The sequence below is a fragment of the Microcaecilia unicolor genome, chromosome 5, assembly GCF_901765095.1.
Source record: "Microcaecilia unicolor chromosome 5, aMicUni1.1, whole genome shotgun sequence".
Classification (NCBI taxonomy): domain Eukaryota; kingdom Metazoa; phylum Chordata; class Amphibia; order Gymnophiona; family Siphonopidae; genus Microcaecilia; species Microcaecilia unicolor.
Window position 1 is genome coordinate 21406243 of NC_044035.1, and position 23145 is coordinate 21429387.

General features: G+C 43.4%; 1 protein-coding gene across 6 annotated transcripts in view; it reads left to right on the plus strand.

The window, feature by feature from the left end:
* Window positions 1-23145, plus strand: part of GPAM (glycerol-3-phosphate acyltransferase, mitochondrial) — a 131887-nt gene that overhangs the window by 54214 nt on the left and 54528 nt on the right. For all 6 annotated transcript variants that reach the window (XM_030202739.1, XM_030202737.1, XM_030202740.1 and 3 more), the window contains 3 exons: window positions 6228-6440; window positions 9283-9396; window positions 19573-19658. In XM_030202739.1, the coding sequence (XP_030058599.1) occupies window positions 6228-6440; window positions 9283-9396; window positions 19573-19658 (413 nt within the window). The remainder of the gene's footprint in view (window positions 1-6227; window positions 6441-9282; window positions 9397-19572; window positions 19659-23145) is intronic.

Consider the following 23145-nt stretch of genomic DNA (forward strand, 5'->3'; position numbering starts at 1 on the left):
GGAGAAGGGTGATATGACTCACATATGGTGGACATGCCCCAAGGCACAGGAGTATTGGTTGGAGCTAATTCAGACGCTAGGAAAAATCATAGGGAAACCATATGACTTTAAGGCTGAGACGTGCCTATTACATTTTCAACCGGCAGCCATTCCATCGACAGCACATCGGCTGGCCTCGGTGTGGCTGGTCGCAGGGAAGATTGCATTGGCGTCGGCGTGGAAGCAACCCACGATGCCACCAGTGATAAAGGTGATACATAAGATGGATTATCTCTATCAAATGTCTAAAATAACTGCAATAAAGGCAGGACGGATTACACAATTCTATAAACAATGGGACAAGTATACAGCATGGAGACTGGCAGTTGGCGTGGATTTGGACGCACCCAAACTTATAGTAACTCCTTAATATGGAACTAGGACAAAGCAGCACCATGTAGACATAACGGTCATTGTCAATACTATGTGTTGGGGGGGTGGGGAGTAGAGGATTGAACACGCAGGAAATTGGTTCAAATGTTGGTATTAGCATCTGTTCTATGTATGTTAAAAAAAAGTAATAAAAATACTTTAAAAAAAAAAAAAAGAAGGAAAAGCAAGCCTTTCTAACAAAGGGAAAACACTTGAAGAGTTCAGTTCTTTCTCGTTTATAATAATGCTAAATTTTATTAGAGTAAATAAATGGTTACAGTAAAAATTATTTTATCCCAGTATTACAGAAAATTGAATTCTTATTTATATCAGTCCAAATTTCAGTATAAGGAAAATAAAATCAATCTTTCTTTCTCTGTGTTTTCCCTTCGGAAGCTGTCAGACTACTGAAGCTTAATTTGTCCAATCACTTAATGCCTTATATTTTCTCTCTTACTTATCTGGTATTCTTCAACTCTGCCCCCTCTAAGGTCACCTTCATGTAATTCTGTTTCTTTGGTATGTTTCTCAAATATTCATAATTTGCTCTGTTCACCCTTTCCAAGCATACTAGGACTAGGGGGCATGTGATGAAGCTACAATGTAGTAAATTTAAAACAAATTGGAGAAAAGTTTTCTTCACTCAACATGTAATTAAACTCTGAAATTCGTTGCCAGAGAATGTTGTAAAGGCGGTTAGCTTAGCAGAGTTTAAAACAGGTTTGGACGATTTCCTAAAGGAAAAGTCCATAGACCGTTAGTAAATGGACTGGGGAAAATCCACTATTTCTGGGTTAAGCAGTATAAAATGTTTTGTACTGTTTTGGGATCTTGCCAGGTATTTGTGACCTGGATTGGCCACTGTTGGAAACAGGATTCTGGGCTCGATGGACCTTTGGTCTGTCCCAGTATGGCAATACTTAGGTACTTATAATACCTATCACTCTTTGTGGTCATTCACTGAAAATGTCCCTGTCTTATGTTAAAAGCCTGTTTGACACAAACAGACAGACACTTTTTTAAAGTTTATAGCTTATTACGAGGGTTAAGCAAGCCTGTCTATAGTCTGTGAGAAAACCAAGACACAAGCTAGCTAATTGCCCTACTAAGTAAGAAAAAAGAATGTTATACAAAGCTGACTGATTTGAAAAACCAAACAGCTCTATACAAAAGGTAAATTCTTCACTCTTGTATTCTCTTGCAAATATCAAAGGATATCTAAACGTTTCCCTTCCAGAAATAATATATCATTGTTTAGAAATTTCCTGTTTAATTAGGGTCTTTGTTGTAGTCCAGTATGAAGCATAACAAGAACATACCCTCTTGATTTCTTCACATCCCCCCCCCAATCTTTCCTAAAGGGTCATCATGGCCAGCTGTCCATGGTCTGTCTGTCTTCTCCTTTCTGGCTTTCAGTTGTACTTCCAACTGGTTAAATAATAGATTTTACTTAAAAGTGATTGTCATGACTCTCGGGGCTTGATAAAAGAAGCCCCAATATCATGGAGCATAACCCTGGCACAGCAATCACCTGAAGTCTCTATTATTTTATAAAGTCTCTTTTATTGAATAAATCACAGATAATTTACTCACAGATAGATGTTCAGGATACAGAGACTTCTTAATCTGGAGGCTGCGGGAGGTGGAGATCTGAAGAGAGGTAGTTGTATTGCAGGGGGAGGAGAAGGTAGTTGAACAGGTAGAAATAGTCCAAAGCTGGGTGACTGCAATGTGCAATATCTCATTTGGAAGAAGATATTTACAGGGTAAAAAATCCAGGTTCGTTACAGGGAGTGCGAGGGCTTAGACGTTACAGGGATTTTCAGCAGGACAGAGCTGTCTGGAGCGAGATGGTGGTGGGCTCCATGCCCTGGCTATAATGGAGGAAGAAGCCCCACATGGCTGAAAGGACAAGGAAGTGGTGGGGCTTCATACAGGGAGGAGCAGACAGAGACCAATGGGGGACAGAGCCTGCTATCGGATAGCAAGGGGTAGTCCTAGAGATAGGAGGGAAAGGTCATACCTGGCTGACCTCTGATAGTAAGACTGAACAGGAAGACAAAAGAGCCAAGCTTGGCAGAGGGGGAGGGAGAGAGAGAAGGTCTGAGCAGCCTCACAACCAGTGATAGCAGTTCTTACACAGCCAAACAAGTGTGGTTGCATTGCCTGTGAACTACATTACCCACAGTGCATTGCTCATATATCTTTACAATGAGAGACTGCAGCAGCGAAAGTTCTTAGAAATGAGAATAACAGTAAAGACATTACTCACATTTTAGGATCACGTTATGAACTAGTGCAAGGCTGTCGGGGAACAGAACAGTGATTTTGTACGTTCAGGTACTTAAAATATTTCAATAAGATATATATATTTTTTAAAGATCTAGAGTTGTTGAAAGTCCAGCATTTGAGGAATATTTAACAGATGAAGATTTAAATGCCTTTTAAATTGTGGATTTTTAAAACAGAGAGGTTTCCTATTGAACATGACCTGCAGCAGTGGTTCGCAACTGGTGTGTCCCCAAGAGTATGTCACAAACATTTGGTGTAGACAGCAAGCTTGTGCTTATTTTTCAATCAAATGCCTGCAAGCTGGGAAGACCAGCAATCTTGATAGTTTCTTCAAATCCCCCATAATTGATTCCTGTTTCTGCTTTCCTGGTAATAAGTGAAAAATTACACTGGCTTCCCATTAAAGAACGCATCACCTTTAAGGTCTGTACCTTGATTCATAGGATCATCTAAGGAGCAGTTCCCGAATACATGTTAGATCTGGTGGATCTACCACCCAGAAACAGTTCCAGTTTCTCCCGATCCTACCTAAATTTACATTATCCAGATTGCAGTGGCCTTAAATACAAATCTACCTACGCATCCAACTTCACTTTCATAGGCACACAACTATGGAATGCACTACCCACAACCTTAAAATCAACTCAGAATTATTTAAATTTCAGAAAATTATTGAAGCCACCATGTTGAAAAAGGCATACCTTCCACACTCAACCTAATCTTAATTTTTCCTGTTTTCAGCAAAATCCATGGACCTTATTATCTTGTATTACCCTGTAATATCTTTTGTTATCTCTGTTGTTTTATATGATACCTATATGCTTAATAACCTACTATTACATTGTTCATTTATACTTTCTGAACTGTAGCCTACCCTACGGTTGAAGGATAGGAAACAGAGAGTGGGGTTAAATGGGCAGTATTCACAAAGGAGAAGGGTAGTTAGTGGGGTTCCTCAGGGGTCTGTGCTAGGACCGCTGCTTTTTAATATATTTATAAATGATTTAGAGATGGGAGTAACTAGCGAGGTAATTAAATTTGCTGATGACACAAAGTTATTCAAAGTCGTTAACTCGCGACAGGATTGTGAAAAATTACAAGAGGACCTTACGAGACTGGGAGACTGGGTGGCTAAATGGCAGATGACGTTTAATGTGAGCAAGTGCAAGGTGATGCATGTGGGAAAAAAGAACCCGAATTATAGCTACGTCATGCAAGGTTCCACGTTAGGAGTTACGGACCAAGAAAGGGATCTGGGTGTCGTCGTCGATAACACACTGAAACCTCAGTGTGCTGCTGCGGCTAGGAAAGCGAATAGATTGTTGGGTATTATTAGGAAAGGTATGGAAAACAGGTGTGAGGATGTTATAATGCCGTTGTATCACTCCATGGTGATACCGCACCTTGAGTATTGTGTTCAATTCTGGTCGCCGCATCTCAAGAAAGATATAGTAGAATTGGAAAAGGTGCAGCGAAGGGTGACTAAAATGATAGCGGGGATGGGACGACTTCCCTATGAAGAAAGACTAAGGAGGCTAGGGCTATTCAGCTTGGAGAAGAGACGGCTGAGGGGAGACATGATAGAGGTATATAAAATAATGAGTGGAGTGGAACAGGTGGATGTGAAGCGTCTGTTCACGCTTTCCAAAAATACTAGGACTAGGGGGCATGCGATGAAACTACAGTGTAGTAAATTTAAAACAAATCGGAGAAAAATTTTCTTCACCCAACGTGTAATTAAACTCTGGAATTCGTTGCCAGAAAATGTGGTGAAGGCAGTTAGCTTAGCAGAGTTTAAAAAGGGGTTGGACGGTTTCCTAAAGGACAAGTATATAAACCGCTACTAAATGGACTTGGAAAAATCCAAAATCCCAGGAATAACATGTATAGAATGTTTGTATGTTTGGGAAGCTCGCCAGGTGCCCTTGGCCTGGATTGGCCGCTGTCGTGGACAGGATGCTGGGCTCGATGGACCCTTGGTCTTTTCCCAGTGTGGCATTACTTATGTACTTATGTCCTCTACTTGGCTCACTTTTATTACATAGAGCAGTGATTTAACCTATTGTGATGTCATAGTGGCTCATTCCACCAATAAGAGCCAACCTCATTAGTGATGTCACAATGGCTTGATTGTATAGAATGTTTGTATGTTTGGGAAGCTTGCCAGGTGCCCTTGGCCTGGATTGGCCGCTGTCGTGGACAGGATGCTGGGCTCGATGGACCCTTGGTCTTTTCCCAGTATGGCATTACTTATGTACGGTTATGTGTAAGCCACATTGAGCCTACAACTAGTGGGAAAATGTGGGGTCTAAATGTATTAAATAAATAGAATAAATAAATAAGTCATTCCACCAGCTCCAACTGAAAATGTTGCGGGTCTACTGTCCACAGATTCTGTTTGCTATATAGTTTCTGAGTAGTATATTTGCAGGTTTTTGTGTTGCATCACAGTATCTGGCAGTGGAGGGATTTTGTGTTGCTGTTAACTGAGGTGACACTAGAATTTGAATATATATATTTGTTTTGTTGTTATGACAAGTGAAAAATCTGAGACTGATGTGTTGCGTACAGATTTTTGATATGGGTTAGGCAAATTCATACTAAACTTAACAGTTAAATAATGAAATATTTAGGCACTAGTAAAAAAAGGGCCGTTTCTGACACACATGAAACGGGCGCTAGCAAGGTTTTCGTCGGAGTGTTCTCCGCGCGAGGCACCCCCCGCCATCCCACCCTACCGTCTTGTAGTTTTGCTGGTGGGGGACCCAAAATCCCGCCAGCAGAAGACCTCTGTTGTGTGCTGTGCTGACTCCGACGTGCTCTTCAGCATTGCTAGCCTGTGCAGGGCGGGGTTCTGTGCGTCTGACGTCCTGCACGTGCAGGACGTCAGACGCACAGAAGCCCTGCCTGCAGAGGCTAGTAATGCTGAAGATCATGCCGGAGTCAGAAGACAGGATTTTGTTCTTGCGGGGTTTCGGGTTCCCCGGCGGCTAAGCTACGCGTCGGTGGGTGGGTAGGGGTGGGGGGTGGGTGTTGCTTTGCTTATTTTGTTGCCTTGTTTTTCGTGTGTGGGTTGGTGGAGGGGCGGCGCGGGGGTGGGTGTTGCACCTCCAGCATGTTGGAGCGGGGCTTCTTGTTTTTTTTTTGTTTTTTTCGTGGTTGGCTTTGGGTGGGGAGGCGGCGCGGGGGGGGTGGGTGTGGGCAATGTTTCTGAAGTCACAGCACAACGTTAAAGGGTTCGTTTGTCGTCATGACGTTTGACGCGAGGGTGGGGCACAAAGTCATAGTGGGATGGCTTCACCACGCATGAAGTTACGAACCCTTTATCGTTGTGCTCTGAGTTCAGAACCTTCGTCCTCAGAATGTTGAGGGTGCGTTTTGTTATAGTAGATGCTTTGTTCAGCTGTGAATTTGTGCTCGGTGTGTCGCAACAAAAAGAAAGGTTGAGAACCGCTGACTTTTAAAGTGTATTAGAGAAATCAACTTTTTTTTGTTTCCCTTCTCTTTTCTTTCCTCCTGTTCAGTATATTGAAGAACTGCTCCGACAGCAACAATTCCTTGAGATATTCTTGGAAGGAACACGCTCTCGGAGCGGCAAGACATCGTGTGGCAGGGCGGGGCTCTTGTCCATGGTGGTGGATACCCTGTGCACGAATGCTGTTCCCGACATCCTGATCATCCCAGTGGGAATCTCCTACGATCGCATCATCGAGGGGCACTATAACAATGAGCAGCTGGTGAGCAAAGAGCCAAAAAAAAAAAATGCAATTCTCTGTCCTCTTTGATTAGGTCCCAGAGATCTGGCTTGCAAGGTTTCCAGAACACTCAAATTAACTTTCCTTGTAGAATCGAAGTATGCAAACATGAAAATACATTGTGAAGAGCCAGGACCGTTAGGAGTGTGTAAGGATTGGAACTTAAGAGCTGCCGTACCATGTCATAATAAAGGTCCATCAAGCCCAGGGCAGGGGTAAATGGGTAAAGCCTATGACTTGGACAAATTTAACTTAAGGTCCAAGTAGGATCCATATTCCCGAAACTGCTCCATTGGAACGGGCAAGGTCTGATGTGGGTTTCCAGAGTGTGTGCCAACTTATCAGCTACCTTGACAAGTTCTGCTCGCCGTATTTTAATCCCAGGGATTGAACTGTTACCCAGAACAGATGAAAAAGAGGTTCCAGTGTCAGTATAAATAGGCAAGGTAAAAGAGGGCAGCCCTGCTGTAACCTAAAAGTGTCCAGAATCCACTCTTTCACTCTCGCTACCACCCACAGGTCTATATACGTTTGGCTCATTTGGACTCAACCCGTCAAATGTACATTCAGTGCTGCTGCCCAGGGGCAGGTAAAAGTGAATCGACTTTTCAGTCTTTTAAAAAGTACAAAGACCAGGGTACACAATGAAATTATATGGAAATACTTTTAAAACAAATAGGAGAAAATATTTTTTCACTTAAAGAATAGTTAAGCTCTGGAACTTGTTGCCAGAGGAAGCGGTAACAATGGTAAGCATATCTGGGTTTAAAAAAGGTTTGGACAAGTTCTTGGAGGAAAAGTGTTTTTTTGAGATAGACATGGGGAAGCGCTGCTTGCCCCGAGATCAGTAGCATGGAATGTTGCTATTATTTGGGTTTCTGCCAGGTACTTGTGACCTGGATTGGCCATTGTTGGAAGCAAGATACTGGGCTAGATCGACCATTGGCCTGACCCAGTATGGCTATCCTTATGGGCCCCCGGGCACTAAGGGTCGTGAGCCCCTCACCACCTGCCAAAAATGATTATACTAGATAGAAAGTAGGGGAGAGTGGGGCCCCTACTGCTGTGGGCCCTCGGACACTGCCCTGTTGTCCCAGTGGTCAGTCTGCCCCATCTGCTGCCCTGTACTGTGAAATTCTGTCTTTGGTCATGCTGATAGAGCCGCCTTTTTCAAAATTTAAAACATCTTTAAAAACATGTCTCTGTTAGTAAGCTTTCAGTGTTTTATATACCAGCCTTGACAGGTGAGGTACTACCAGGGCTGTGGAGTTGGTATACCAAAACCTTCGACTCCCAACTCCTCTATTTTTCTACTGTTTGACTCGGATTTACTATACATAGAAGGAGTCAAAGAGAGATTTAATTAATTACAGAAACCTAGGATATTTCTTTATGTACAAAACTAGGACTAATGGACCACAAAATATATTTAATTTGACCTTTGAACAAAGAACCTGAACAAAAAAATAGATACACAGTAAGTATAAAATGATAAATTTATTATATATGGTATTGTTTTTATTTTGAAGCTGGAGTCAGAGTTTGGTACATTTTTATTGTTTCCGATTCCCACTCCAAAGCACTGGTGCTACTGTTCTGCCTCCTAACTTTTCTCTTTTCTGTGTGAAGTGGCACTCTTTTTTTTTTTTTTTTTTCACTTAATTTTTGTAATTTTGTTATCCTAGGCCCTGTTTTACTAAAGAGCGCTAGTGTTTTGAACTCATGCTAAAAATTAGCATGCGCTAAATGTATAGACGCCCATAGGAATATTATGGGCATCAACATGGTTAGCTCGCGCTAATGCGCCTCTTATCGCCGCTTAGTAAACAGGGCCCCTAATTTGTACTCTGCTTTGTAAGGGGTCCTTTTTACTAAGGTACGCTGAAAAATGACCTGCGCTGGTGTAGACGCGTGTATTGGACACGCGCAAGTCCATTTTTCAGCGCACCTGCAAAAAAGTCCTTTTCTTTTTGGGGGGCGGGGGGGGAACGAAAATGGACATGCTGCAAAATTAAAATTTGCCACGCATCCATTTTGGGCCTGAGACCTTACCGCCACCCATTGACTTAGCAGTAAAGTCTCTCGCGCTTTAACTGGGCGGTAATCATCAGCGCGCGTATGCTGCCGATTACCGCCCGCTTTGCGCCACATGCCACAAATTTTCTGGCAAGCTTAGAGGACGCGCGTATAAAATGGAATTACTGCCCGGGCTACGTGGTAGCCAGGCGGTAGTTCCAAATTAGCGCATGTTGGGCATGTGTAGGCGTTCAACTCGGCTTAGTAAAATGGCCCCTTAAACTTTTGAAGAGCCATATATGAAGTTAAATAAGCCATAAGCTGATAATTCCATAGTTGTGCCATAAGCGCACAGCTATGGAATGGGCTCCCAAAAGCTGTGAAAACAATCCACGATGACTTGAACTTCAGGAAATCACTAAAAACCAACCTCTTCAAAAAGGCCTACCCCAACGACCCCACGTAACCCTCTTCACCTACCAACACAGCATGACTATGATCGAACAGGACATCACGCAATCTTCATCCATTCCGGCCCTCCACTTATACCTCATACGATCACTATACAACTTTGTATTTGTTATCCACTGACTGGGCAAACGCCTTTGACGGTACTATGTAAGCCACATTGAGCCTGCAAATAGGTAGGAAAATGTGGGGTACAAATGCAACAAATAAATAAATATTTCTGGTTAGCCAGAAGTTGTTGCAGTAGAAATCCCTGTATGTCCCCTCATAGCCTTTTCTTGATAGGCTATTTTTGTTTTAACATAACATAACTGTATATGTAAATATGTTTTTAACCTAGGGTAAACCCAAGAAGAACGAGAGCCTTTGGAGCGTAGCAAGAGGCGTTTTCAGAATGTTACGCAAGAACTACGGTTGTGTCCGAGTCGATTTTGCACAACCTTTTTCCTTAAAGGTGAGTTTTCAGGTGTGCAGTTGGTATGCGATTAGACTATGAAGGGGGTTTTGCAGGCAGAATGGTAATATTGATTGATACTGTAGGAGACCCGTATCCTCTGCAGCTCCTGGATTCGTTTTATTTAAACTGACACGCCGCGTTTTCCAATGCGCAGGGCAGTCTACGACAGCATATATAATCCATACCACAAAGCAGTACTAACAAACAGCATGGGTAATCTGCATGCTTCGTACCTAATTTTATATATAATTTGATTACGATTTATTTACCACCTTTTGGAAGGCATTCACTCAAGGCAGTGTACAGCAAGAATTAGTCAAACATAAGCAATAGACAATTACAGCAATACATAATACCTCCCGCGGGAGGTGGTGGAGATGAAAACGGTACCGGAATTCAAACATGCTTGGGATAAACATAAAGGAATCCTGTGCAGAAGAAAGGGATCCTCAGGAGCTTAGCCTAGAATGGGTGGCAGAGCTGGTGGTTGGGAGGCGGGGCTAGTGTGGGCAGACATATACGGTCTGTGCTGGGGCTGGTGGTTGAGAGGCGGGACTAGTGCTGGGCAGACTTATACGGTCTGTGCCACAGCCGGTGGTGGGTGGCAGGGATAGTGCTGGGCAGACTTATACGGTCTGTGCCAGAGCTGGTGGTTGGGAGGCGGGGTTGGTGGTTGGGAGGCGGGACTAGTGCTGGGCAGACTTATACGGTCTGTGCCGGGGCTGGTGGTTGGGAGGCGGGACTAGTGCTGGGCAGACTTATACGGTCTGTGCCAGAGCCGGTGGTGGGAGGCAGGGATAGTGCTGGGCAGACTTATACGGTCTGTGCCAGAGCTGGTGGTTGGGAGGCGGGGTTGGTGGTTGGGAGGCGGGGATAGGGCTGGCCAGACTTATACGGTCTGTGCCAGAGCTGGTGGTGGGAGGCAGGGATAGTGCTGGGCAGACTTATACGGTCTGTGCCAGAGCTGGTGGTTGGGAGGCGGGGTTGGTGGCGGGACTAGTGCTGGGCAGACTTATACGGTCTGTGCCGGGGCTGGTGGTTGGGAGGCGGGACTAGTGCTGGGCAGACTTATACGGTCTGTGCCAGAGCCGGTGGTGGGAGGCAGGGATAGTGCTGGGCAGACTTATACGGTCTGTGCCAGAGCTGGTGGTTGGGAGGCGGGGTTGGTGGTTGGGAGGCGGGGATAGGGCTGGCCAGACTTATACGGTCTGTGCACTGAAGAGGACAGTACAAATAAAAAAAGTAGCACATATGAATTTATCTTCTTTGGCAGACTGGATGGACCGTGCAGGTCTTTTTCTGCCGTCATCTACTATTATACTATGTTACTATATAGATAGACAAGAGTAACAGGAGTAAGAAACTAAGGGACTAGTTTAAAGAAAGTTGCAAATGAGGTCAGAAAGGTGCTTGAACATTTTCTTACTTAGGGTTTGGAGTGGATAAACACATCCTGCCAGTGTCATTTACTTCTTTCAATAAAGGTCAGCGCTTCCTATGTTGTGTCTTGTGTTAAGCAGTATGTGCAGCCCATGTCACTCCTTGTGTGTGTGTGAGACTAACAAGGTAGATACTTCTTCCATTAAAGGCCTGGTTGAGAAGCCAAGCTTTCACCTGCTTCCTGAAGTAGAGAGAGTCTTCTGTTAAACGGAGCCTTTCAGGGACTGCATTCCAGAATGTGGGGGCTACTCCGGAGAAGGCTCGCCTGCAGGTATCACATCTTGTGATGTCCTTTGCAGAGGGTGTGGTTAGGGAAAAGTCCTTGGGAAGACCTTGGTGACCTTGGAGGTGTGCGGAGGGAGATTTTGTTCTTCGAGTACTCTGGGCCATTTCCTTTAAGGGCCTTGAAGGTCAAACATAGAGAGTTAAATTTGGCCCTGTATTGTATTGGTAGCCAGTGAAGATTTTGCAAAATTGATGTGATGTAGTTATATCGTTTACAGCCTTTTATTAGTCTAGCTGCAGGCATTGTGAATCAGTTGGAGCTGGTGGAAACCCTTTGTAGTCAGACCAGTGTAGAGTGCATTTCAATAGTCCAGTGTTGATGTTGTCATGATGCCAGGTATGTCCCCACTTGTGTTAGGGACCCATAGAAGGTCAGTTTTACTTGGGTTTAGGCCAGATTTGTTGTTTTTAGACCATTCTTCAATTGATGTTAGATAATCAGTTTATTTAGGGTTGTGGGTAAGTCAGGTTCTAAGGGTATGAGTAGCTGCACATCATCCGCATAGATGTGTGTGTGTGTGTGTGTGTATATATATATATATATATATATCGCTTAAAGTTTTGCGTGCTACTTAATTGCTTAATGAGTCAATTAGTACCATAACAATCAATTATTGGCACTAATTGGAATTTATGCATGCATCTTTCTAGTCCCTATTCTATAAAGATGCGTGCGTAAATTTTTCTGCGCGGATCCAGAAAGAGCCGTAGTCAAGGGAGAGATTGGTCAGGGACGTTTGTAGGATTTGCATGCAGTGTTAGAGAGTTCGGGGGTTCTGCACCTAATTTAGGTGAGGGGATCTACACCAGGATTCAGTTGCTGTGAATCCTCGCACCCAAACGTGGGTGCGAGGATGCCGACACTAAGCGCTTTTTTCTGAACAGCGCCCAAATTTGAGTCATTTATAGTGTATCGCTTAGCACAGTTTTTTTTTTTTTTTTAGCGCCCAGATTTGGGCGCCATTTACAGAGTTAAGTCCAGAATATGCGATCCTAACGGCCGACGTTCTTACCATAGTACTAGTCTGACAGTCAAAAATATTCATGAGCTGGGAGTAATTTTAGAGATCAACTGAATTCAATATTGTAGCGGTAACTTAAACATTTTTTTTGTTAAATTGTGAAAGGAGATGTTGCTCTGTATGGTAACAGGTAATGTCAATAACCTACCTCCGGATTCTATATAGGTCACCAAAATTTGGGTGTGGATACCAGATCCATGTGCAAACTGTCTGAAAAAAATGATCTACTCCATGCTGTGAACATCAGATGGAGATTTAGGGCTCTTCAGCTTGGAAAAGAGACAGATGAGGGGAGATACGATTGAGGTCCGCAAAATCCTGAGTTGTCTAGAATGAGTAGAAGTAAATCGATTTTTTTTTTTTTACTCTTTCCAGAAGTACAACGACTAGAGAACAGTCAAGGAAGTTACATGGAAATACTTTTAAAACAAATAGGAGGATATATTTTTTTCACTCAACGAATAGTTAAGCTCTGGAGCTCTTTGCTGGAGGATGTGCTAACAGCGGTTAGTGTATCTGCTCCCCAGTATCTCTCCACACTCGTCCTTCCCTACACCCCTTCCCGTGCACTCCGCTCCATGGATAAATCCTTCTTATCTGTTCCCTTCTCCACGACTGCCAACTCCAGACTTCGCGCCTTCTGTCTCGCTGCACCCTACGCCTGGAATAAACTTCCTGAGCCCCTACGTCTTGCCCCATCCTTGGCCACCTTTAAATCTAGACTGAAAGCCCACCTCTTTAACATTGCTTTTGACTCGTAAACACTTGTAACCACTCGCCTCCACCTACCCTCCTCTCCTCCTTCCTGTACACATTAATTGATTTGATTTGCTTACTTTATTTATTTTGTGTCTATTAGATTGTAAGCTCTTTGAGCAGGGACTGTCTTTCTTCTATGTTTGTGCAGCGCTGCGTACGCCTTGTAGCGCTATAGAAATGCTAAATAGTAGTAGTAGTAGTAGTAGTTTGGACAAATTCTTGGAGGACAAGTCCATAGTCTGCTATTGCGACAGACATGGGAAGCAACTGCTTGCCCTGAGATTTGTAGAATGGAATGTTGCTACTCTGAGATTCTGCATGGAATCTTGTCACTCTCTAGAATTCCAGAATCTTGCTATTCTTTGGGGTTCTACATGGAATGTTCCCATGATTTGGGTTTCTGCCAGGTACTTGTGACCTGGCTTGGCCACTGTTTGGAAAACAGGATACTGGGCTAGATGGACCATTGGTCTGACCCAGTATGGCTACTCTTATGTTTTTATTACAAGTGTTCAGGGTGAAGAGAGGGGGTTGTGGTGTCTTGTAAAAGTGCTAATACAACAGAGTATCTTTGTTTATGAAAATTATACAGCAGTGACAGAGCAGTAAATTAATTTTGTTCTTTAGTCTTGACACATTCAATTCACCTTTTATTTGCCACCGGCAGATTTTCTCTGGGAAAGGTGCCTGGTGAGACTAACAAACATTTCTTAGACCCTAAGGCAGCTGTCCTGTTTGTAATCCGGGCTTTTGGCTACGAGCACTTGGAGCCAGCTGAGCCAGTGACTGGTTGTTGGCAGTGCTCCCATGCTTTGTTTTTAATTTTATTTTTAAATGAAGTGTTAGGCCTGGTTTAGAACATGCTGCAGGAGCCTGCAGCTTTTGTGGCACGGTGAGTTACTGCCATAGTATACAAGGAAAATCTGTCCTGGCATGTGGCAAGACCCATTTTTTTTAAATGAACTATTTGGTAAACGATGGGTTTAGGAATTGTGCAAAATATGAAAGCGCAAAACCCTTGCGTGAGAAACTACACTGGCTCCCACTCAAGGAACGTATCACCTTTAAGGTATGCACCTTGGTCCACAAAATCATCCACGGTGAAGCCCCTGCATACATGTCTGACTTAATAGACCTGCCACCCAGAAACGCTAAAAGATCATCCAGAACTTTCCTCAATCTCCACTTCCCTAATTGCAAAGGTGTAAAATGCAAAGTATTGCATGCATCAACCTTCTCCTATATGAGCACGCAGTTCTGGAATACACTACCATGCAACCTGAAAATGATCTATGAATTAACCGACTTCCGCAAACAATTGAAGACTCATCTCTTTGAGAAAATTTATTGCAAGGATCATAACACATGAAGTCCATACATACTAATAGAAATGCATCAATACACTCCCTCTGAATTTCTCTTACCCCGTATTTCCACCACACTTCAAACTCCACCCACAGATAAAATGTTATACCCTATGTTCTCTTGAAATTGTTCTATCTCCTTATCTTCTCCCCATTGTAACATCACATGGTTTCCATGCCCTAACGATTTTTGACTTGACTTTGTCTTCCCATAACTCCTCTCAATGTAACCCATAATCATACTGTAACACACTGTATTTCCATCCTTCACAATGTATTGTAATCCACACTGAGCCCGCAAATAGGTGGGAAAATGTGGGATACAAATGCAATAAAATAAATAAATAAATACACCTTCCAAAGGGCGTGTTTTAACCTAGTGGAGCGGTTATATTGATGCCATGTGGTGTGCTTGCAATTTTAGCCAAAACTAAAATTCTGTTGGCCTCTAAAGTGAGTTGAATTACATCTGTCTATAACCCCCCCACCCACCCGTGGCTTTTTCCTGTACTTCTCCTCTTCCTCCCCCTCCGTCATCATCAATCAGTCAGACATGGCCTCTGGAGACAGTTTTCCAGTTATATAGGAATTAATCACAGATTATCTCCTCATTATCTGAAATTTTCTTGCATTGCCACAAGATAGCATGTTAACTGTACTTACATTCGATGACATCACTGCATTGATCTGAAATAGATGAAAATTATTATAATTCACAATTTAGTTTACAATTTCAAGCTGATGGGTACAAGCTTGCAAATGTCAGACTGCTTTAATTTTCAGACCTTGAACTGTAACTGCTCTGGTAGCTGCATATACAGCAAAGCTATTTTAATGCACTGCTGTGTTGAAGTGTGAATTATCTCAGCAACTTAATATCAGTGTATCCCAGCAGAAATGCTCTTATCGGTACTGGTATGCTCTCCCTTTTAGCTTCCCAGGCCTCATGATGAAATTATTCATTGTATTCTGGCACAGATGTCCTTACTGGTAGGTTCACTTCGTTTTGTCCCCCTATCCAAGGCTAAGTAAACCCATTTCTGTAGTCAACAGAAGTTGGCTTTGTTAAAATCCAAGGTCAGGGCTCTGCATTCCTTTGCCAGCTCTGTGCAGTGAGATGCAGGCCTAAGAGTCGCAGAGCTCATCCACAGCAGCGAGGACCCCAAACTCTGCAGGTCTTAGGCCCCAGTGAAATTCAGGGGAGTTGGATTGGTAGTTTCTTTATAAACTACAGGGTGGGGAACTCTCTCCATTTGTAAGCTCTCCTGAGTAATCCAGCATCAGTCACATGAAAGTTAGGGCCTACAAGTCTCCAGAGCTGTGCCCTTGGACTACAAAAGCCATCACTGTTGAATGGTGACTGGGGTTGTTCACCGTCCCTTAAACATCCCCAACCTTGCCAAGGCCAAGAACAAAAAAAAAAAAAAAAAAGCGTGTTACTGCTGAGTAGAGAATGACACGGGGACAAAGTTTGTCCCCGTTCTGTCTTCGTCCCCACCCCGCTGGTTCTGTCTCCGTCCCTGCAGGCCCTGTCCCCATCCCCATGGGCTCTGTCCTCATCTGCAGAAGCCTTGAACAATTATGATTTTATATTTAAATTTTTTTATGAAAGTATAAAAAGGAACAATATGCTGTGCAACTGTTGTGTATAAATTACAAATAGAAACCGATAATAACAGCGAGCAGCTATAATAACTCTCCTCACCACCACCCTCTACCCTTCCAACCTCTACAATAGCTGATTTCTACTACCCCAAGGAATCCTAATCCACTCTGTTAAAATGTCCAGGGGTACAAAATACCCTGGAAGGGAGAAATATGCCCTTTGAAGCACTGTTATGATTTTTTACTCTGTGGATGAATAATCTCAGGATTCAGTCTAGTTCTCCTGTCTTCCACAGTCCTTCCTGCAATAGAAGATGTCTTCTTAGAAGATGTGCTGGTAGCAGGATGTACAGGATCCCCGTTAGAAATTTTGCTAGTTGTGGCACGTTTGCTTGTTTTTCCAAAAACTTCAAAATATAGTTGTCTGCATCACTCAAACATAGTAACATAATGAGGCATATTTTCAAAGCACTTAGCCTTCCAAAGTTCCATAGAAACCTATGGAACTTTGGAAGGCTAAGTGCTTTGAAAATATGCCACATAGTAACATAGTAGATGATGGTAGAAAAAAGACCTGCACGGTCCATCCAGTCTGCCCAACAAGACAACTCATGTGTGCTACTTTTTGTGTATACCCTACTTTGATTTGTACCTGTGCTCTTCAGGGCACAGATCGTATAAGTCTGCCCAGCACTATCCCCGCCTCCCAACCACCAGCCCCGCCTCCCAACCACTGGCTCTGGCAGAGACCATATAAGTCTGCCCAGCACTATCCCTGCCTCCCACCACCAGCTCTGGCACAGACCGTATAAGTCTGCCCAGCACTATCCCCGCTTCCCAACCACCAGCCTCGCCTCCCACCACCAGCTCTGGCACAGACCGTATAAGTCTGCCCAGCACTATCCCTGCCTCCCAACCTCCAGTCCCACCTCCCACCACTGGCTGTGGCACAGACCGTGTAAGTCTGCCCAGCACTATCCCTGCCTCCCACCACCGGCTCTGGCACAGACTGTATAAGTCTGCCCAGCACTATCCCAACCTCCAGCCCCGCCTCCCACTACCGGCTCTGCTATCCAATCTCGGTTAAGCTCCTGAAGATCCATTTCTTCTGAACAGGATTCCTTTATGTTCATCCCACGCATGTTTGAATTCCGTTACCGTTTTCATCTCCACCACTTGGAGGGCATTCCAAGTATCCACCACTCTCTCCGTGAAGAAATACTTCCTGACATTTTTCTTGAGTCTGCCCCCCCCCCTTCAATCTCATTTCATGTCCTCTCGTTCTACCGCCTTCGTATCTCCGGAAAAGGTTCGTTTGCGGATTAATACCTTTCAAATATTTGAACGTCTGTATCATATCACCCCTGTTTCTCCTTTCCTCCAGGGTATACATGTTTAGTTCAGCAAGTCTTTCCTCATACGTCTTGTAACGCAAATCCCATACCATTCTCGTAGCTTTTCTTTGCACCGCTTCAATTCTTTTTACATCCTTAGCATTAGTAAGAGTCCAGTTCATTAACAGGCTTCAAAGTAGAAAATGACACACAGAGACAAAGTTTGTCCCTGTCTTCGTGGGCTCTGTCCCCATCCCCACAATCTCTGTCCCCGCAGTTACTGCGGATCTCCATCCCCGTGTCATTCTCTACTGCTGTCATTAGGTTCTTCCCTATTTTGAAGTACATTTAACCGAAACAGAGCTTTCAAAAGCCCAGTATAATAAACAGCACTGACCAGAAGAGGCATTCCTGTTTTATGCAAACTAGAGGAGGCTTGTGACTTGAAAGCTAGCCTGCTGCAGCAGAGTCTGCAGTGTTATACCGTTGTAGTATGTAAGTCTTATATGAGTATAAGTCTTATACAGTGTTAAACAGCAACACCACTAATTGGGAAGCAAAGCCGGTACTGGGCAAGTCTTCTTCATTCTGTGCCCTGATCGTGGCTGAATAGATTTAGATGGGCTGCACTGGAGCTTTTCAGGGGCTTTGAGGTTATCAATAGAAATCAAACAAAATAAAACATGGAAAAGAAAATAAGATGATACCTTTTTTTTATTGGACATAACTTAATACATTTCTTGATTAGCTTTCGAAGGTTGCCCTTCTTCGTCATCCGAAAGTTTGTTCATTTGCTTTTTCATGCGGCTGTATGCGGTATCTGCCTTCTTAAGTAGAGAGGTGTGGTAGCCGTGTTAGTCCACTCTTAAAGGTTATCAATAGAAATAAAACAAAAGGTATCATCTTATTTTCTTTTCCATGTTTTATTTTAGTTGATTTCTATTGATAACCTTTAAGAGTGGACTAACACGGCTACCACACCCCTCTACTTAACAGGGGCTTTGAGAACTTTATAAATTTAGAACAAGGACAGTGCTGGGCAGACTTCTATGGTCTATGCCCTGAAAATGGCAAGGAAAAATCAAGCAAATCCAAGAAGACAGGAGGAGCCTCCACGGAAAGTCAAAGCAAAACAGCAAAAGTAGAGGCTGACAAATGCGCAAACCAATAGGGAGATAATCTCAAAAAACAGTTTATTCAGAATATTCATATCAATATCAAGGACCCAACACGGTCCGTGTTTCGGCGCCAAAGCGCCTGCCTCAGGGGTCACAATCAGCTTTCTACAAAAAAACAGGACAAATTAAAAACATAATATTAAGAGATTTCAAATAAATTATATCCACCTTAATGAAATATGTAGCCAAACATATACGGACATTCATAATGTTATTGCAAATTTGTGAATGTATACTGATAAATTATGTAAAAAAATGTTAATATATTATAATTATGTGAGCAGATATTGTGGACAGAGAAACACCAAAGAATGAAAAGTGATAACTATCAAATAAATGAACTGATAAATGAAAGGCATAGGTCGGGCTGATGAAACATCAACATATCTACATATATATTTATCCTGATCTAATAGTAAAAAATACATTCATACAACTTGAACAAGTAAAATGCTTCAAGACATCATGATCCGACACCATTTAAAACTACATTACATTTACATATTAATTATAAATATAATTCAATGAAATAATGTCAAACCTCTGAGGAGAAGCTGATAGGCTTGAATTCCTTTATGTATGCAAGTTAATCCACTGTAAAAGGATAAAAGCATTTTTAAAAATACTACAGAGGGATAAAATTCCTGTTATTTCATAAAAATGTAAATAAGTTAAAATGGGCCAATCTATATATATGTATTTAGACCATCATCTTTATGCAAAACATAAGTGTAAAGTGTGTATTTATGTCTGAACAGGCAAATGTGTAAGTAAACTATTGGAATGTGTGGAATGCTTTGGCGCCGAAACACGGACCATGTCGGGTCCTTGATATTGATATGAATATTCTGAATAAACTGTTTTTTGAGATTATCTCCCTATTGGTTTGCGCATTTGTCAGCCTCTACTTTTGCTGTTTTGCAAGGAAAAATCAAGATCAGGTATGCATATGAAGTATGTGAGTTAATTTTGGTTGGGCACACTGGATGGGACCGTACAGGTATTTTATCTGTCGTCATCTGCTATGTTACTATGGCGCATTTTTAAAAATTAGATATGTTGCAGCCATCCATATGAGTGCTGAGTTTTTAGATACATAGCTGTATGATATTAAAAGTAGTAAGAATGGTAAAACAGGTCTGTGCTCCATAATAAAACACCTCACCAGTAATAATTGTATTTGCAGGAGTATCTAGAGAACCAAAGGCAAAAACCCGTGCCACCGTTGCTTTCGCTGGAGCGTGCCCTTCTACCAGCTATTCTTTCCTCCAGGTGAGTTGCACTGTGCTGCATCAGAGCACTTCCACTACTCCGAGCCAGCTGCTTGCAGGACTTTTCTCCTGAGCCAGCCAAGTGCTGCTTTAAAGTCCAGATCAACTTTCAAATAGCCCTTTAACTGCCTAAAGGGCTATTTGAAAATTTAACCACCCATATGTGCAGGAAAAGTAGCAGCATTAGTATTTTCAAAGCTGCATGAGTTTTGAAGTGGAAATGCACCTCCTCCCATCATTTATTTCACTTTCAGGATTGTTGCAACGGACTAAGGAGGTGAAAATTATCCATAGCCTTTTGCATCAAATGTGGGCAGTGTGAAAATTGTCCTCTTGTTCTTTGCAGTAGTAGGGGTAAATCTCTATGGGGTGGCTAAAGTGAGTTACCAGAATGTGTATAATAATTTTTTATTTATTTATTTATTTATTGTTACATTTGTACCCCGCGCTTTCCCACTCATGGCAGGCTCAATGCGGCTCACATATTGTATACAGGTACTTATTAGTACCTGGGGCAATGGAGGGTTAAGTGACTTGCCCAGAGTCACAAGGAGCTGCCTGTGCCTGAAGTGGGAATCGAACTCAGTTCCTCAGGACCAAAGTCCACCACCCTAACCACTAGGCCACTCCTCCATAATAATGGCAGCCGCACACACAGTTCTCATTATAGGATAGAGACTTTCACGAGGAAAGAAATCTAACCTGTCCCTGCTGGAATCTTACCTGTCCCCACAAGAATTTAACCCGTCCCCACCCATCCCCGCAAGAATTTAATGGTACCTAAAAAAAAAAAAAAAATTCAGTCGACTCTCTGGGTTTGAGCCGCAGCACTGCAGGCAAGGAAGATATGGAAGTTGGAACGCTCTGGTGCACACATGTAAGGCTTGTCTCTGATTCGCTGGCTTGCTGAGAGGTTGCCGCATGCAGGCATCAATAGGTCAGGCGACTTCTGCTCGTTCCTGTGTCAGAACTGAGGCCTGTGCATCGGCCCAGGAGCAGAGAGGGTTAATGGGAAACTTTCTACATCTGCACTTATTCCAGTTGTGCATGCCATGATAACATCAAGACTGGATTACTGTAATGCATTCTACAACGGTCTGACTACAAAGGGCCTGCTGCACCAGCTCCAGTTGATTCAGAATTTTGCAGCAAGACTAATAGAAGGGCGCAAGCGATGTGACCGCATCACACTATTTTTGCTACCAGTACAATACAGGGCGAAATTTAAAACTGGATGACTGGTCTTTAAGGCCCCGAGTACCTGAAGAATAGGATGGTCCTCTACACGCCTCCAAGGACACGGACGTCCTCTCAAGGACTATTACTAACCACACCCTCTCCGAAAGACATTACATAATGTGATACCCGCACGCGAGCCTTCTCCGGAGTAGCCCCCACACTTTGGAATGCACTGCCTGAAAGGCTCCGTTTAACAGAAAACTATCTCTACTTCCGGAAGCAGGTGAAAGCTTGGCTCTTCAACCAGGCCTTTAATGGAAGAAGTAACTACCTTGTTAGTCTCACTCAAACACACAAGGAGTGACATGGGCTGTACATATTGCAGCAGGATCCGTTTATCCACTGCTACCCTAGCTGAGACAATATTTAACCATCCCAGGGGCCCTTTTACTAAGCCGCATAAGTGTGTACGTGCGGCCAGCGCGTTCCAAAATGGGAGTTACCGCCCGACTACCGCGTGGCTCTTGCGGTAATTTCATTTTTGTCGCGAGAGTCCGATATGCACGTCTGAAAAATATTTTTTTATTTTCGGGCAGGCGTAATGGACGCGCGCGCGCCAAGTGGCATTTAGCGCATGTAGGTTATTACCGGTAGGTCAATGGCTGGCGGAAATGTCTCTGACCTAAAATGGACGCGTGGCAATTTTCATTTTGCTTCATGTCCATTTTGGACAAAAAAATTTTTTAAAGGGCCTTTTTTACAGGCGTGCTAAAAAATGGATCGGCGCGTACCCAAAACTTGTACCTACGCTACTGCGGGCCATTTTCAGCTTGCCTTTGTAAAAGGACCCTCTTATTCTCTACCTCCTCTTAGTCTTTTACCTGTCTATATGTTCCATCTTTGCTTATACCCTACGCTGACGATTAAAATGTTCTTTTACGTATTGTGTTGACATTGTAAGTAGTATACTATCAGCCTTATTTTTGAAAGTGATGGGCGCCCATATTTCGACCCAAATCGGGAGATGGGCGCCCATCTCGCAAAGGCGCCCAAATCGGTATAATCGAAAGCCGATTTTGGGCGTCTTCAACTGCAATCTGTTGCGGAAACGGGCAAAGTTGACGGGGGTGTGTCAGAGGCGTGGGGCGTGTTTATCGGCCGAGGAGAGATAGGCGCCTTCGGCCGATAATCGAACAAAGGAAGGCGTTTTTAGCGCGAATTTGGGCCATTTTTTTTTTTACCCTTTTTTTTCCACGAACAAGTCCCAAAGAAGTGCCCTAAATGACCAGATGACCACCGGAGGGAATCTGGGATGACCACCCCTGACTCCCCCAGTGGTCAATAACCCCCTCCCAACATAAAAAAAACAACTTTAACAACTTTTTTTTCCAGCCTGTATGCCAGCCTCAAATGCCATACCCAGCTCCATCACAGCAGTATGCAGGTCCCTGATGCAGTGGACTTCACCCAGGTGGACCCAGGCCCATCCCACCCCCTACCTGTTACACTTGTGGTGGTAAATGGAAGTCCTCCAAACCGCCCCCAAAACCCACTGTACCCACATGTAGGTGCCCCCCTTCAGCCATAAGGGCTATGGTAATGGTGTAGAGTTGTAGGCAGTGGGTTTTGGGGGGGATTTGAGGAGCTCAGCACCCAAGGGATGCTTTTTTTTTTTTTAATTGTTACAAGTGCCCGGTTGGTGTCCTGGCATGTGAGGGGGACCAGTGCACTACGAATCCTGGCCCCTCCCATGACCCAATGCCTTGGATTTGTTCGTTTTTGAGCTGGGCGCCTTCGGTTTCCATTATCGCTGAAAAACAAAACCACCCAGCTCAAATCCGATGCATTTGCCGGGCACAAACCGTATTATCGGAAAAGAAAGATGGGCGCCCATTTTTTTCGAAAATACGGTCTGGCCCGCCCCTTCACGTACCCATTCTCGGACATAGACGCCCATGGAGATGGTCGTTCGCGTTTGATTATGCCCCTCCACGCCATACTTTGTATTGTTATTTGAATACTTTTACTGCTGTAATTGTCTATTGCTTATGATTGATTTATTCTTACTGTACATCGCCTTGAGTGAATTCCTTCAAAGAGGCGGTAAATAAATCCTAATAAAAATAAATAAATACAGCAAAGAGGAAGTGGAGGTGGCACTCAAAGAACTTGGTACAGAAAGGCGGTAATCAAGTCCCATTCCGTTTCCCTTCATAAGCTCACACCTGGACATAACCTTGTTCCCCGATTAATACAAATAAAATACTGCATTGTGTGGAGACGCTCATGGTGAGGTGCTTATGCAACCA